Below are 18,563 nucleotides of genomic sequence, written 5' to 3' on the forward strand. Positions count from 1 at the left end.
TTTTTTAGACCGGACAACAGAAGACTAATTTGGTTTTTATATAAAGTAAGCTTAGAGATTAGTGTGAGTAGATGGCTGTGTTAAATGTGCCATGGAGCCTAAAGATTGAAGATAAATGAATAGATTCTTATTTTGTGCACAACACACAGCCCGGGATATTTAGGTAGAAAGTGCTATTTTATTAAATGTTGGCTAGGCTGTAAACTTCTTGACTTCATGAACGCAGAGATTTTTGAAGGTAAGCTTCATGAATGAAGAGATTTTTGCCTATTTTTATTCTTTGCTTTATCACCAGCACCTGGCACATAGTAGGAACTCAAAAATATTTGTGAAAAGAATGAATAAGTAGAGTGATCACACATACCACCCCATAATAACACACACTTATGCAGTTTTTAAGAACTATTTATGGCTGTATCATTTCTCTAGTTGTACTTAGTAATACCAACCTACAGATAGCGGTTATATCTATATGTTTCTGTATTAAATTTTTCCCTTTTCAGGGTGCAATTGCTTTTAAGGGTGAAAGAGGTCCCCCTGGGAACCCAGGTTTGCCAGGTCTCCCAGGAAATAGGGGGCCTATGGGCCCTCTTGGTTTTGGCCCTCCAGGCCCACCAGGTGAAAAAGGCATACAAGGTGCAGCAGGAAATCCAGGCCAGCCAGGAATACCAGGTGAGTTTACTATGGTTGTTTTGTTTTTAGTTTGGTGCTTAAAAGCAGAAATGTATTTATTATCTTTTGGCCATTCTTGGCTTCCTTTTATGAGAGTTGTGTTTCCGTCGCCATTTATATTTGGGCTTTTCAGAGCTTCTTAGCAGGGAAACATAAATGTGTGTGTGTGTGTGTGTGTGTGTGTGTGTGTTTTAAGAGGGGCTTCTCTTTAAATTTTTTGACTGTATTTATTGTTACTGTTGTTGTTTTTAAGTGCATGATATATATAATGTACATGATATATATATTGCAAAGTTTAACAAATAATTATAATGGAAACACACACATAGCTACCACACACGTCAAGAAACACATCATTGCCAGCATCCTTGAAACCCCTATCCTCCTCTCTCTGTCCTTTCCTGATCATAATCCCCTTCCATTTCTCCAAAGGTAAACACTGTCCTGACTTTTGCATAATTTCCTTCCATATATAGTTTTATCACCTAGATATGTATTCCTAAATGAAGTACTTTAATTATGCTTCCTTTTGAGCATTATATTAATGGAAGCATAGGGTAAGTATTCTTTGTGTTACCTTTGTGTATGGATATAGCATATTCATTTTCACTGCTGTACAGTATCTCACTGTGTGTGTGTGTGTGTGTGTGTGTGTGTGTATCACCATTGCTTTATGCATTCTATTGTTAATGGACAGTTGGGTTATTTATAGTTCAGGCCTATTATGAGTAATGCTTCTATGTGCATTCTTTTATATATATTTCTGGTGTACATGTGCATACACTGCTCTGTGACAGAGATCAGCAAACTACAACTCTGGCCCTCCACATGTTGTCATAAATGAAAATTTTATTTGAACACATCCACAGCCATTCACTATTGTTTATGCTTGCTTTTGCACTACTACTGCAGAGTTGTTGTTGCTACAGAGACCAGATGGCCCACAAAGCCTAAAGTATATGCTGTCTGGTCCTTTACAGAAAAAAATTTGCCAATCCCTAGGCTAGGGTATATATTTAAGATTAGCATTCTTGAGGCATAGAATAAATACATCTTCAGCTTTACTAGATAATTCCAAACTACGTCCAAAGCAATTGTACCAATTTATACTCCCACCAGCAGTATTAGAGGTTTCCTGTTGCTCTATATCCTCATAAGTATTTTATATTGTTAGACTTTTTCATTTTTGCCAGTCTGTTGAGTGTGATATATCTCATGGCAGTTTTATTTTATATTTCTCTGATTATATCAATGTTTACCACCTTTTCATGTGTTTGTTGACCATTTGAATTTCTGTTTGTGAAATATCTATTCAAGTGTTTTGACCATTTTTTCTTTTGGATTGTTTCTTTTTCTTATTGATTGGGAGGAATATATGTGTGTGTGTGTGTGTGTGTGTGTGTGTGTATATTATGTGTATTAGTTCTTTATTAGCTATTTATTTTGCAAAATCTTAACTCACTATGGCTTGCCATTTTCACTCTCTGTATGGTGTCTTTAATGAACAGAAGTCAATTTGAATGTAGTCAAATATATCAACCTTTTCTCTCATGGTTAGTGCTTTTTATGTCATGTTTAAGAAATCCATCTTTGTCCTGAGCCTATTTCAAATTCTTATTTCAATAAATGAGAAGTAGTTGTACTTGGACTTTGCACACATAAAACCTTAAAGTACCACTAGTTAACCAAAAAGAAGTATTTTTCTTTTGACCTACATTTAGAAAATATTTTTATAGATGCCTAGTATTTTTATAGATGCCATCTTCATGGAAACCCTTAAAACTGTCATTTACTTTTCTCTTTGAAATTTCATCCATCTGTTTAGTATCTTCCTTGAAAATATATATAGGATTGTTTTTCTCATGGATTTTTGTTAGTTTGAATTTTTAGAAGATTGTAAGTACTTTCTTTTTTGTTTTAATTAGTGGAGATCTTTAGTCAAGTGAACACTTCCCATTCACTATTAATTCCCACTTGTTCTTAGGTCCTAAAGGTGATCCAGGTGAGACCATAACACAGCCAGGGAAGCCTGGCTTGCCTGGTAAACCAGGCAGAGATGGTGAAGTAGGTCTTCCAGGTATGTGAGGAATTTATTTGACCATGTCTTCAACACTTGTTGGTTTCTTTCTTTGGCTACTTCCAAAAAACTGCTGTTTCTCCGTAGGTGAACCTGGACTCCCAGGCCAGCCAGGCTTGCCAGGTATACCTGGTAGCAAAGGAGAACCAGGTATCCCTGGAATCGGGCTTCCTGGACCACCTGGTCCCAAAGGTATGTAGGACTGGGTAGCAGGCAAGGTAGGTTAGCTGGTTAGTATGATATTATTCTTTGATATAGTTCACACAACAGATAAAGTATATTCGTGCAACTTTTTTCTATGTGCAATAAAGAATGTAAGGGAAAAGTCACAGCATGTATGTACTATAGTTTCATTGTCTTTATGTAAAACATTCTAGACAAGAAAATATCAAAATCCTAGATATGCAAAAATGACATACAAGCTTTAAAAATCACAGTAATTATTGTCTTTTGTGTTCACCACTGTATTTTCAGGGCTCAGAAAAGTCCCTGGCACATATTAAGTGCTCAATAGATATTTGTTAAATGAATGGATTGTATTAAACAGAAAACAGATTTATTGCACACATATATCCAAGTATTGTTTTATCCTAAATCATATTCTCTTGATTTACTGAAATTTTTAGGGCTGTTGCTTCAGTTATGCTTTATTCTTCAGAGAATTTCTTTTCTCATGAAAGGCAAGAGTGTGCACTGGTCTGAGAGCAGTGCTTAAACATGTCCTTACTCATTTATACTAAATGACTTCAAGAGTCAGATTTGATTTTTTGTGTATATATGTGTATAATATCTGCAATTTTTTTCATATCTTTATTGGAGTATAATTGCTTTACAATGGTGTGTTAGTTTCTGCTTTATAACAAAGTGAATCAGCTATACATATACATATATCCCCATATCTCTTCCCTCTTGCATCTCCCTCCCTCCCACCCTCCCTATTCCACCCCTCTAGGTTCACAAAGCACCGAGCTGATCTCCCTGTGCTATGTGGCTGCTTCCCACTAGCTATCTGTTTTACATTTGGTAGTGTATATATGTCCATGCCACTCTCTCACTTCGTCCCAGCTTACCCTTCCCCCTCCCTGTGTCCTCAAGTCCATTCTCTACGTCTGTGTCTTTATTCCTGTCCTGCCCCTAGGTTCTTCATAACCATTTTTTTTTTAGATTCCATATATATGTGTTAGCATACAGTATTTGTTTTTCTCTTTCTGACTTGCTTCACTCTGTATGACAGACTCTAGGTCCATGCAGCTCACTACAAATAACTCAATTTTGTTTCTTTTTATGGCTGAGTAATATTCCATGGTATATATGTGCCACATCTTTATCCATTCATCTGTCGATGGACATTTAGGTTGCTTCCATGTCCTGGCTATTGTAAATGGTGCTGCAATGAACATTGCGGTACATGACTCTTTTTGAATTATGGTTTTCTCAGGGTATATGCCCAGTAGTGGGATTGCTGGGTCATATGGTAGTTCTATTTTTAGTTTTTTTAGGAACCTCCATACTGTTCTCCCTAGTGGGTGTGTCAATTTACCTTCCCACCAACAGTGCAAGAGTGTTCCCTTTTCTCCACACCCTCTCCAACATTTATTGTTTGTAGAGTTTTTGATGATGGCCATTCTGACTGATGTGAGGTGATACCTCATTGTCGTTTTGATTTGCATTTCTCTAATGATTAGTGATGTTGAGCATCCTTTCATGTGTTTGTTGGGAATCTGTATATCTTCTTTGGAGAAATGTCTATTTAGGTCTTCTGCCCATTTTTGGATTGGGTTGTTTGTTTTTTTGATATTGAGCTGCATGAGAGTCTTATAAATTTTGGAGATTAATCCTTTGTCAGTTGCTTCATTTGCAAATATTTTCTCCCATTCTGAGGGTTGTCTTTTCGTCTTCTTTATGGTTTCCTTTGCTGTGCAAAAGCATTTAAGTTTCATTAGGTCCCATTTGTTTATTTTTGTTTTTATTTCCATTTCACTAGGAGGTGGGTCAAAAAGGATCTTGCTGTGATTTATGTCATAGAGGGTTCTGCCTATGCTTTCCTCTAAGAGTTTTATAGTGTCTGGCCTGACCTTTAGGTCTTTAATCCATTTTGAGTTTATTTTTGTGTATGGTGTTAGGGAGTGTTCTAATTTCATTCTTTTACATGTAGCTGTCCAGTTTTCCCAGCACCACTTATTGAAGAGGCTGTCTTTTCTCCATTGTATATTCTTGCCTCCTTTATCAAAAATAAGGTGACCATATGTGCATGGGTTTACCTCTGGGCTTTCAATCCTGTTCCATTGGCCTATATTTCTGTTTTTGTGCCAGTACCATACTGTATTCATTACTGTAGCTTTGTAGTACAGTCTGAAATCAGGGAGTCTGATTCCTCCAGCTCCATTTTTTCTTTCTCAAGATTGCTTTTGCTATTCGGGTCTTTTGTGTTTCCATACAAATTGTGAAATTTTTTGTTCTAGTTCTGTGAAAAATGCCATTGGTAGTTTGATAGGGATTGCATTGAATCTGTAGATTGCTTTGGGTAGTATAGTCATTTTCACAGTGTTGATTCTTCTAATCCAAGGGCATGGTATATCTCTCCATCTGTTTGTATCATCTTTAATTTCTTTCATCAGTGTCTTATATTTTTCTGCATACAGGTCTTTTGTCTCCTTAGGTAGGTTTATTCCTAGGTGTTTTATTCTTTTTGTTGCAATGGTAAATGGGAGTATTTCCTTAATTTCTCTTTCAGATTTTTCATCATTTGCGTATAGGAATGCCATAGATTTCTGTGCATTACTTTTGTATCCTGCTACTTTACCAAATTCATTGATTAGCTCTAGTAGTTTTCTGGTAGCATCTTTAGGATTCTCTATGTATAGTATCATGTCATCTGCAAACAGTGACAGCTTTACTTCTTCTTTTCCCATTTGGCTTCCTTTTATTTCTTTTTCTTCTCTGATTGCTGTGGCTAAAACTTCCAAAACTATGTTGAATAATAGTGGTGAGAGTGGCCAACCTTGTTCCTGATCTTAGAGGCAATGGTTTCAGTTTTTCACCATCGAGAACGATGTCGGCTGTGGGTTTGTCATATATGGGCTTTATTATGTTGAAGTAAGTTCCCTCTATGCCTACTTTCTGGAGGGTTTTTATCGTAAATGGGTGTTGAATTTTGTCAAAAGCTTTTTCTGCATCTATTGAGATGATCATATGGTTTTTCTCCTTCAATTTGTTAATATGGTTTATCACATAGATTGATTTGTGTATATTGAAGAATCCTTGCATTCCTGGGATAAACCCCACTTCATCATGTTGTATGATCTTTTTAATGTGCTGTTGGATTCTGTTTGCTAGTATTTTGTTGAGGATTTTTGCATCTATGTTCATCAGTGATATTGGCCTGTAGTTTTCTTTCTTTGTGACATCTTGGTCTAGTTTTAGTATCAGGGTGATGGTGGCCTCTTAGAATGAGTTTGGGAGGGTTCCTCCCTCTGTTATATTTTGAAAGAGTTTGAGAAGGATAGGTGTTAACTCTTTTCTAAATGTTTGAAAGAATTCTCCTGTGAAGCCATCTGGTCCTGGGCTTTTTTTTGTGGGAAGATTTTTAATCACAGTCTCAATTTCAGTGCTTGTGACTGGTCTGTTTATATTTTCTATTTCTTCCTGGTTCAGTCTCGGAAGGTTGTGCCTTTCTAAGAATTTGTCCATTTCTTCCAGGTTGTCCATTTTATTGGCATAGAGTTGCTTGTAGTAGTCTCTCATGATCCTCTGTATTTCTGCAGTCAGTTGTTGATTCTCCTTTTTCATTTCTAATTCTATTGATTTGAGTCTTCTCCCTTTTTTTCTTGATGAGTCTGGCTAATGGTTTGTCAATTTTGTTTATCTTCTCTAAGAACTGGCTTTTAGTTTTATTGATCTTTTCTATTGTGTCCTTCATTTCTTTTTCATTTATTTCTGATCTGATCTTTATGATTTCTTATCTTCTGCTAACTTTGGGTTTTTTGTTCTTCTTTCTCTAATTGCTTTAGATATAATGTTAGGTTGTTTATTTGAGATTTTTCTTGTTTCTTGAGGTAGGATTGTATTGCTATATACTTCCCTCTTATAGGTACTTTTGCTGCATCCCATAGGTTTTGGGTCATCGTGTTTTCATTGTCATTTGTTTCTAGGTATTTTTTAATTTCCTCTTTGATTTCTTTAGTGATCTCTTGGTTATTTAGTAGTGTATTGTTTAGCCTCCATGTGTTTGTTTTTTTTACAGATTTTTTCCTGTAATTGATATCTAGTCTCATAGTGTTGTGGTTGGAAAAGATACTTGGTACGATTTCAATTTTCTTAAATTTACCGAAGCTTGATTTGTGACCCAAGATATGATCTATCCTGGAGAATGTTCCACAAGCACTTGAGAGGAAAGTGTATTCTGTTGTTTTTGGATGGAATGTCCTCTAAATATCAATTAAGTCCATCTTGTTTAATGTGTCATTTAAAGCTTGTGGTTCCTTATTTATTTTCTGCAATTGTTTTTAGCTCACTTCCAGAATTATGTAGTAGGTCTTTTATCATACTGTATCCAGATGTAAGCAGAAGAAAAGTTTCTCTGCATTTTTGTGTTGGATTCATTCCTTAATTTTAGTTCTATCTCATTGGTAATAGCTTTGATTTTCCTTAGAAAAGCATATCTTCCACACACATTAGTCCTATATGACAATAATAGGGGACCATATGGTGATTGAGAGAGAATATCTGGTGTCTGTAAGGCTTAGTCTGAAGTAGTCATCTAGAATGTCATTGTGGTTTTACCATCTTACTGTAGTCACTAAGCATGATTGAATAGGGTGAAAATGTGAGTTTGGGAGTTTGGGTATCTTTCTTACAGTGTCTTCTCTTTGGAGATTAAAAAATGACTTCTAATTTTACAGGTTTTCCTGGAATTCCAGGACCTCCAGGAGCACCTGGGACACCTGGAAGAATTGGTCTAGAAGGTCCTTCTGGGCCACCAGGCTTTCCAGGACTAAAGGTCTGAGACATTTTAATTTACTTTTTCTTCTTTTTCTATTCCCCCTACCTTCCTTAGCCTTCTCTATTTTGATTTAGACATCATCCCAAGTCTTCACTGTATAAATAAAACTTAACTTATTGTATTTTTATTTAAAAATATTTAATTCCAAACACTCTTTAATAATCCAAGGGGTCAAATTTGAAGCAAAAAAAAAAGAAGTTTCTGAACCTGTTTAGAGTGACTGGTTATATGATGAGATGAGATGAGAGAATACAATCATGAGCTTCCCCTGTGCTTTTCTGTAGTACCGTCATTCCATTTAATCTCTGTCCATGTCTGTGTGATGTTTGGTTGAAATGGTGTTGAATATCATGTCAAGTACTTCTCATACTTTTCCCCTCTGTCCCAATTCCATCCCGGATACATAATGCAAATCATTGCTATCGACTTAGTACTAATAATGGTACTATGTTTGAGTTGGTTTCTATTCCTCTTACTACATTTTAGCTAATCTAAAATTTTCCTTAGTCAGTCTTCAGCAAACTGCCATGGTACGTAATTATCCTAACTGTTCCTGTATTTTCTCTGTGCTTAATTAATTTAAACTTCCTGTGTTTTTATGATTACTATCAATAACTTTTTTCCATGGGAAGAAAAATTGACCAGGGCCACAGTTCTCGTGAGAAATCACTTCTCTATTGATTGTTTTTATTTTATTATTAACCTTTTCAAATGAACGCAAAAGTAAAAGGAATAATACAGTGAACTTTCATATATCTATCACTCAGATTCCAAATTATCAAGATTTTATCATATTTGCTTCATCTACGCTTTTTTTCTTTGCTGAAGTATTTGAACCCAAATCTCAATATTGTGTCATTTCACCTGTAAATATCTATACTTCAGTATTCATCTCTAAGTAAACACATTATATAGAAAACCCACAATTCTGTTATCATACTTGGTCAAATTTAAAATAATCATCTAATACAGTACCCAGTCTGTAATCACATTTCATCACTTCGGTTCTTTAATCTCATGCTGTCTCAGTTATTTCTTTCTTGTCCTGAAACCAGACCAAATAATTCAATTTGTTTTACTAAGCCCAGTTTCCTCTCCTTCCAGATGTTCTGTCCTGCATACCAATTACTTTTCATTTAATTATCCTACTCCCTTTACCATGGCGGGGGGGGGGGGGCGGGGATATTACCTTGTATTTTCTGCTTTAAATTCTCTATAGTAAACAGTAAACACCAAGAAAGTCATGGGAGTTTTTGTTGTGTTTTATCATGTGTATGCTCAAGGGAGAACCAGGATTTGGGCTACCTGGGCCACCTGGGCCTCCAGGACTCCCAGGTTTCAAAGGAATACTTGGTCCAAAAGGGGATCGTGGTTTCCCAGGACCTCAAGGTCCTCCAGGACAAGCTGGCTTGGATGGGCTACCTGGACCAAAAGGTATGGAGGCTGTTGCTACTTCTCAATTTGCTTTTAAATTTATGGAAATTGAAACTGTTGTGACAGTTTATGGGTGATAATCCCAATTAACTAGAAAGCCCATGCTGCCACTCTATCATGGCTTTTTTTTTTTTAATCCTCCATTGGTATATGTTGTGTTTTATTTCATTGTATAGATGATACAATCATATATGTATTGAAGTAACACTTTTGTAAAAGTCTTCCCTTTACCCCATATCCATCCACTATGTGCCTCCCCATCCCACATGTAGCCATTTTTTAGTTACTTATTTATCCTTCTGGTGTTCCTTCATACAAATACAAGCCAATAAGAATATATATATACATATATATAGTTTAACATCTTTATTGGGGTATAATTGCTTTACAATGGTGTGTTAGTTTCTGTTTTATAACAAAGTGAATCAGCTATACATATACATATATCCCCATATCTCCTCCCTCTTGCATCTCCCTCCCACCCTCCCTATCCCACCCCTCTAGGTGGTCACAAAGCACCGAGCTGATCTCCCTGTGCTAAAGAAGAATATATATATTTTTATTTTCTACCTTTCTCAAAAGATAGAGTACTACCTTTTGCACTTTACTTATTTCATTTAACTTTATATTCTAGAGAATCCTCCATGTTAGTACATAGAGATTGTGATTTTTTAAAAATAGTTGCCTAGTATTGAATTGCTTGGGTATGCCATGGTTTATTCTACCAGTTGCTAGTTGCTAGACTGTGTTTTTGGCAATATTTTCTTATTAGAAATAATGCCACACTGAATAATCTTGCATACATGTTATTTCATGTGTGTACAGGTGTAATGTTAGAATAGAGTAATAAAAATGGGTTCTCTGAATGGAAGGGCAACTGCATTTCTAGATATTGACTGATTCCTCTCCATTTGTACCTTTTTACACTCCCCCCAAAAATGTATGTGTGTGCTTGTTTCCCCACAGCCTTGCTAAATGAGTATGTTGATAAACTCTTGGATTTTTGCCAAACTGTTGGAAACAAGTAGGTATCTCAGTATAGTTTTTTAAATATTTTATTGTGAAAAATCTCAAACTCAGAAAAATTAACAAGAATTGTACAGTGAAAACCCATCTATCTACCACCTAGATTCTACAATTCACATTTTATCTCTCTGCCAACATTTAATTTTTAAAATTTTTTTATATATAGCAAAGTAGAAAGAATTTTACAGTGACTACTGTATACCCACCATTGATATTCTTCTATCAACATTTTACTATGCATGATTTGTCACGTATTTGTTCATCCCTTTCTCCTTTCATTGACTTATTTTTAATGCATTTCAAAGTAAATTACAATTGCAATGCACTTCTCCCTAAATACTGCAGCATGCATGTCTATGGTTGTTCTTTTTCTTTTGATACACTACCAAATGTAAAATAGATAGCTAGTGGGAAGCAGCCACATAGCACAGGGAGATCAGCTCGGTGCTTTGTGACCACCTGGAGAGGTGGGATAGGGAGGGTGGGAGGGAGATGCAAGAGGGAAGAGATTTGGGGATATATGTATATGTATAACTGATTCATTTTGTTATAAAGCAGAAACTAACACACCATTGTAAAGCAGTTATACTCCAATAAAGATGTTAAAAAAAATGAAATGTGCAAATCTTAAGGGTACATTTTCTGGATTTTAACAGATGCATACTCCTGTTTAACCAAACCCCTATCAAGATATGATCCCAGAAATTTCCCTTTTGCCCCTTTCCTCAGTCCTAACCCCAACATCCACAGTGGCAACCATACAGTAATGATTTTTTTCATCAAAAATTAATTCTACCTGTTCTAGAAATCCTTTGGAATTATACAGCGTGTACTTTCTTTGTAAGGCTTCCTTCACTCAGATTACTGTTTTTGAGATTCATTCATGTTGTTGTGTTTATCAATAGTCCTTTATTTTTTTTAATGAGCATTTCATTTTATAAGTATACCAAAGTTTGTTTATCCATTCTCTGTTGATGGACACCTGGACTGTGTCAAAGTGTTTGGCTATTATGAGTGAAACTCTTAAGAACATTCTTTTACAACTTTTTTTTAATGGATATGTGCTTTCATTATGCTTGAGTAAATACCTAAGAGTAGAATTGTTGGGTCATAAGACAGGTGCATGTTAGTTGTATAAGACACTACTAGACCTTTTTCAGGGAACCCTTGTACATCGTTGGTAGGAATGTAAATTGGTACGCCCACTGTAGAAAACAGTATGGAAGTTTCTCAAAAAACTAAAAGTAGAACTACCATATGATCCAGTGATCCCACTCCTGGGCATATATCCAGAGAAAACCACAATTCAAAATGACACATGCACCCCAAAGTTCATTGCAGCACTATTTACAATAGCCAGGTCATGAAAGCAACCTAAATGCCCATCAGCAGATGAATGGATAAAGAAGATGTGGCACAGATATACAATGGAATATTACTCAACCATAAAAAGGAATGAAATTGTGCCATTTGCAACAACATGAATGGACTTGGAGGGTGTTATGCTTAGTGAAATAAGTCAGACAGAGAAAGACAAATACTGTATGATAGAACTTATATGTAGAATCTAAAAAATAAGACAAAATAGTGAATATGACAAACAGGAAACAGTCTCACAGAAATAGAGAACAAACTAGTGGTTACCGGTGGGGAGAGGGAAGGGGCAGGGGTAGGAGAGGGAAGGGGCAGGGGTAAGATAGAGTAGGGGATTAAGAGGTACAAACTACTATGTACTATAAAATAAATAAGCTACAAGGATATATTGTACAGCACAGGGAGAATAGAGCCAATATTTTATAATAACTATAAATGGAGTATAACCTTTAAAATTGTGAATCACTATGTTGTGCACCTGAAACTTATATAATATTGTAAATCAACTATAACTCAATAATAGAAAAAAGAAATTACTAGACCTTTTCCCAAAATGGTTGTATCATTTTCTAACCAATATGGTATGAAAGTTTCAGTTGTTCCACATTCTCTCCAACATTTGGTTTTATCAGTCTTTTCATTTTTGAATTTTAGTAGGTATGTAGGTAATGTATTTTGGTTTTAGTTTGCATTTCCCTGATGACTAATGATGTTGAGCTCTTTTACATGTACTGGTGAATTATTTACATATTCAGATATTTTTCCCACTTTAAAATATGGGTTGTTTCTCTTTTTATTGTTAAGTTGGAAGTGACCTTTACGTATCCTGCATACTGGTTCTTTGTCAAATACATGTTTATGAGTATTTTATCCCTATCTGGCTTGCCTAGTGTATTTTGATGAGCAAAAGTTTTAATTTTATTGATTTTTCATTTATCAATTTTTTTCTTATTTGATTATTATTTTCTGTGTTTTATCTAAAAAAACTTTCCCTGTTCCAAAGTTGCAAATATATTCTTTTTTATTTTGTAAATTTTATAGTTTTAGCTTTTATGTTGGAGACTATCATCCATTTCAAATAATTTTTGCTTAGCATCATTTATTTAAAATAGCTCCCTCCTCATTGGATTATTTTGGTGTCTGTGTCAAAAATCAAATGGCTGTTTATGTGTGGGTGTATTTCTGTGCTGTCAGTTCTGCTTATCTATCTTACTACCCTTAAGTTCCTACCAACTGTTTATATTACAGTAGCTTTGCAGTAAGACTTGATGTCAGGTAATGTAAGTTCTCCAACTTTGTTCTTTTTTAAAAATTTCTTTGGATATACTAGGTCCTTTTCCTTTACTCTCAGGGTAGTTTAAAATTTGTATTTCCATTATTATGGGGGAAATTGACCATCTTTTCTTATGTTTAAAGGACATACATATTTTTTCCTGTAAACTGCTCATGTCCTTTGCTCATTTCTTTATTGGTTTCTTCTATCCCCTTGATTTTGATTTCCCTAATTATATATATATGAATAGAATTAGTCTAACTGGTTTGGCAGTTGTTTTTTTTTTTCCTTTCTGGTTTGCAAGGAACTAGACTCTCCTGGTCAACGTTTTGGCCCCCAGAAAATAATCTGAAGAACCCCATGCTTCTGAAACATGTTGGATTGATTCCTATTAAAGCAATAAAACAGCATAGCCAAATTTAACCAGGCTATATTCTGCCAGCAAGAGCCCCAAACTAACCCAATACAAATTGTTCTCAGATAAGCACTTTTAAAAATACCTTCCTGTCTTTGAGTACACAATTCTGGCCGGCTATAAACTGTAACACTCAAAGTTACAGATAGTGTTTCCCATCAGTTACCTCCCCCAGCTTAAACCTGTGACCCCCAAAACTTGCAGATAGAAACATTTCAAAAGATAAGCTATGTGGCAAACAATCTCCATATGGAAATTACTCACTCATTATACTTTGTTTATGAAAATATCCTTGAGACAGAGGTTGGGAAGAAAGGGGTTGAAGCCCATTTTAAACATCAGCTCTTTATCAAGCATTTGCCTAACCTTTGAAAGGAAGTATAGGATCCCCATATCCTAATAGGAATCATTCTCAAATATTAAAACCTCAGTACAGTTCCTAAGGTGCTAGAAAAAAAAGAATTTGGGGCTTTCTGCCACGTAATTCCTTTATTCCTCAAACATTCATTATGTTCTTATTCTGTGTCTATTACTACTTGAATCGTTAGAAACACAAGGGCATAGACTCCGCTCTTGAAGATCTCAGAGATTGTTGTCTACTATAAGAAAATCTAGGTGGCATCACCATGATGGTGTTTATCTCAACAGGAACTTTTATGAATATGTATCACTAATGTTTTGGACCAATAGACACAGCAAGCAGATCACAATAAAAGTTCACCCACCAGATATACTTACACCAGTGGCTGGGTATCAGAACTTAGTGACTAAACTATAGGAGAAATTGGTACAACATTTTCGAGGCAACATAGTGACCAATAATAAATTAATAAGGCTAATATTCATCAGGAAAGAACTATATGAGGAAGAAAATGTGCTTAAGACTGAACATTGGAATCATTAAACAAAAAAGAAAAAAATGATGACTTTGGAAGCATTCAGTTTACCTCATATGTTACTTTTGTTCAGGACCGCATCTAAGGTGCCTTGGGAAGCTTCATATACAAGGTGACATTTGAACTGAATCTTTAGGGAAGGATGTTCCAGGTAGCAGAAATAACGTGCAAAATATCATTGTGACAAATAGAATGGTGTGTTTGTAAATATTGAAATAAATAAGAAAGTATAATTTGCAAAAAATCTATATCATATCTAGAAATTAATAAAACAAAATGTGCCTAATGTATTTGTGGGGAAAATTAAAACTCTATTATTAACAACTTGAAAAAGGGTAGAATTAATTGGTTGATAAATCGTATGTGTAGATGGGAAGAGACAGTCAATTCTCCCCAGATTTGTCTGCAAATATACTGCATTTTCAATGAGAATTCAAGTAGAAATTTTCTGGATATGACATAACTGATTCTGAAACTTGATATTTAGCAAACATATGATAAAACATACTACAAAATCATTGTAATTATAACTTTGTGAACCAATGCTAAAGGCTAGTGACTCAGCTATTGTTGTTTTTAATATCTAAACTATATTTATTCCTTAAAGGTGACATTGGACCAAATGGACAACCTGGGGCAATGGGACCTCCTGGGCTGCCAGGAACAGGTGTTCAGGGACCACCAGGGCCACCAGGAATTCCTGGACCAATAGGTCAACCTGGTAAGATTGGAGTAAATGTGCATTTTGTAGCACTAATTATGTAGAGGTTGATTAGCCCCTCAATAAAGTGTAACCTATGTAACAGTCTTCCAGAAAACAGATTTGAGAGTTAACATGTCCACTTATATAATTATGTAAAAGTGAAAGAGCACAGATCACAACATAAGAGCTACTTTAATCCCTGATATTTCCCCTCCCTGTTAATTTAAAATTGATCTATTAACAACAGTGCAATTTAACAATTGCAGTGTGTTGCCGTGGCTTATAATCATTGAGCTAGTCATAGCCTTGGAATCCCAGACCTTCTAGTGCTAATCATTTCAGACCTGAGTAGCTATATGGCATTAATAGACCTTTGTGGAACCTCATAACATTTCTTAGCACATGAGAACTAGGGTTAAAAAAGTTCTTTGAAAAATATTTCTTAGGCATTCTCAATTTTTTAAATAAAACAAGTGAGTTTACTTGAATTTTCTCTTCTTTTGCCCATAAATCAGCATTTACATTGCAACTCATAAGCACGCTAAGGTTTTTTTTAAATATGAATACTCAGAAAAGTTTTGTCAGCTTGTAACCTAATAGAGAATCATATGATTCCTCTATGTTTGTGTGAGAGCTTACTCGAGTTTGTGGATTCTGAGCCATCTGGTGATGTGAATTATTTTTATCTTAATCTAGGCTGGCATAGTAAGGGCCACACTTGGGCCAAGATTATGTTATTGCAAATCACTATAATAATATATGAAATTAAAACAAATATGGAACATTTAATCATTCCTTACTTCACATGAATACATCGGATGACTTAAACACACCATTCAGATATACATACATTGACTTTGAAACAATGGAATATATTTTCTGACCTTAAATGCCAATAGGTATTTTGTTAGTTATTATGCTAAAAATCTAGAAACACTGATTAACAATATAAAAAGCCTGGAAAGTAAAGGTTATTTTTGCTTATGTCCTATTTAAACATTTATTTTATGGCACATTATACCTTTTTTTTAGTGGCCCCTAACATGTCACTACTGATTTAGAAATAAGAAAACTTACAGTGTTGCTTTGAACCAGCTTGTTAAAAAGTAAGTGCTTCAACATTCATGAGAAAACCATCTGTCCAACTAGCAGAGGGATCTTGAGAGAAAACAATTAATTTTTAGGTTTGGCCATTATAGTCTTGGCCCGCTGTTTCGCAAAATGGCTAAAATGAATTTATCATTTCTGTTGTGTTTTGTCATTTATTTTATTTACCAGAATTACATGAGGTTTTGGAAGCATTTTGAATTCTTAAATCACAGCTTAGCAAGAATAAAAAGAGACCACTGTTAATACCAATATGAACAAAATAAAAATACATTCATTTGTGCTTTATGCCTTTTCAAATTTAGCTAATACTCTACGATGCTTCATTCATCTAATGTTGTTTCTTTTTAACTGATGGATATATAGGTATATTTATAAAGTCCATATAGAATGGGCAGGGGGAAAAGTAATGATGCTGAATTTAATCTCATCTCTTCCCTCTGTAAATATGTATTTTGCTACAGAATTGAAGATCTTAACTAATATGGTTCAACAAACAAATGAAGTTAACAGCAACTGCCATGAAAATGTATTGAATGCATTCTTATTAATATAGAAATGTTCTCAAATCACAATTTTTTTTACCACAGGATGACCACATTTTATATTTGATAATAGCAACATATACTCACTTTTAAAGTAAATTTTATTTGTCTCACCAAAGCAGAATATTATCTTAGTCCATTTCAAAAATACCACAATTTCTGTTTGTACATCTCAATAACAGGATGATCAGCAAGGCTACTACTAATATCTTGATACACCTGACTTATACTGCATGGCTGAAATTCTAACTACCAATTTTTTTTAATAAGAAGCTTATTAAATATACTTGCTGTGTTTCATTTTGCAATAGAAAACTTAATGCAAAGTATTCTATGTTGTCAGTTCTCCAGAAATATATGCTTTTCAGGCTTTTCTTTTGACTCCAGTTTTCTATTATTTAATTAAGCTTTACTATTTGTCATTCTCTTTTCCAAAGCAGGCTGTACAGTTTAATGCATGTTTATAAGTTAAAGACGTGTTGAATATCAATTCCTCATTTGGCAGTAGGGAAATAAAATTTTTTAAAAATGCCAAGGGACAAGAAACAAAATGCTTTTCATCCCATGCCCTAGTAACCCAGGCAGAAATGGAAGTTGTTGGTTCCTGTTATTTGGTCTGGCCACTAACTAGAAGATAATTGCTTTAGTTCATCTTTGTAGAGGTCAGTTAAATATACTCAATTCCACGTCTACAGATAATACCCTAACCTGAGTTAAATGTGTTGTAACACTTGCCCAGTCTCAGGAACACGTGCATGGCTGAATCAGCTCAGGCTCATCACCACTAATGTGAATCAGAGGAACAAGGAATTAGTCGTGTCATTTTTATAGGTGAAGGAGAGTACATTGTAGTTTTCTAACTTTTTTTGGCTATAAAACCCTTGGGCTGTGTGTGTGTGTGTGTATGTAAAGTTTTCACAGATAATGCATGTTTTTGGAATTTTCTTTTTTTTCCCATAAACTCATTCCATTTGGCTGCAAATAAATTTAGAGCATTGTACACCTCTAAAGTACTTAGCCTCTATAGATATATCCATGTAATTCCTTTTATTGTGTAAGGAGATTCAGCAGAGCTTTGAATTTATATTGACTTTCTTCATTCTGGATCTTACCAGGATGCCAATTCCTGACATAGTCATGGAAAAGATCTATGCTGTGAAAAACGCAGCATAATATCTGTTACTACTACTAATGATAATGCAGAGATCTTTGCCTAGTACATGTAGTTTGCTTAATCATAGACTGCACTAATAAATAATTATTGAGTTATCTGTACTTAACCTGTTACAGTATAAAATCAAGTTTATTTTTAAATTCTAACTAACCTTTAGGAGCTTAAATTCCAAAGTGATCATTCACAGCAATATAAAGATCAGAGATAAACAAGAGTGTAAAGCTGATCTTCATCAAAAAGTATTACTTTTTGTGAATGTAAATATTTTATTGTGTCTCTGTTGGCAAACACATTTATAGTATATGTTATACGAGCATCTGAGCAAATGCCTAAAATAAATTTCTTTACTGATTACTAATATATGTTAGTAGTGAATCAATGTCTAATAAATTCTATTCGTAGACTTTTTGTTCTAATCTTTACATGGTTAGTTTTGTTTCCTAACCTAATGAATCTTTTTGCAACTTGCTTCTGCTTGGGTGGTTCATCTTGCTGCTGAACTGTAACTTCCTGCCTTTTGAACTTCAGGTCTACCAGGTACTGTAGTTCTCTCTCAAAAGCCTTATCTTTTTCTTTTTTAATATTGAGAATTTATTATATTAGAGCAAATAGAAAATATCATTCAAATATAATAGGATCATCGTAAAAGATGCAAGAGATATTTCATGAAAATGGTTCTGAGAAACTGTAAATAGGATATTTCCTTTGATTTATTAAACTTTGAGCTCTATTGAGGTATAATAGACAAATAGAATTGTAATGTATTTCAAACGTACAATGTGATTATTTGATATATGTATACGTGGCGAAAGAATTTTCACAATCAAGTTAACACATCCATCACCTCACATATTTTCCGCTTTCT

The 18,563-nt window shown here is 34.6% G+C and overlaps 1 protein-coding gene across 3 annotated transcripts in view; it reads left to right on the top strand.

Annotated features, from left to right (window-relative positions):
• The window catches only part of COL4A5 (collagen type IV alpha 5 chain), a 236,266-nt gene that overhangs the window by 161,744 nt on the left and 55,959 nt on the right, over positions 1 to 18,563 (top strand). For all 3 annotated transcript variants that reach the window (XM_082376980.1, XM_082376978.1, XM_082376979.1), the window contains exons 25-30: positions 504 to 672; positions 2,657 to 2,749; positions 2,837 to 2,941; positions 7,651 to 7,748; positions 9,035 to 9,185; positions 14,777 to 14,890. In XM_082376980.1, the coding sequence (XP_082233106.1) occupies positions 504 to 672; positions 2,657 to 2,749; positions 2,837 to 2,941; positions 7,651 to 7,748; positions 9,035 to 9,185; positions 14,777 to 14,890 (730 nt within the window). The remainder of the gene's footprint in view (positions 1 to 503; positions 673 to 2,656; positions 2,750 to 2,836; positions 2,942 to 7,650; positions 7,749 to 9,034; positions 9,186 to 14,776; positions 14,891 to 18,563) is intronic.

This window comes from Balaenoptera borealis (assembly GCF_965194805.1).
Source record: "Balaenoptera borealis genome assembly, chromosome: X".
Lineage (NCBI taxonomy): Eukaryota > Metazoa > Chordata > Mammalia > Artiodactyla > Balaenopteridae > Balaenoptera > Balaenoptera borealis.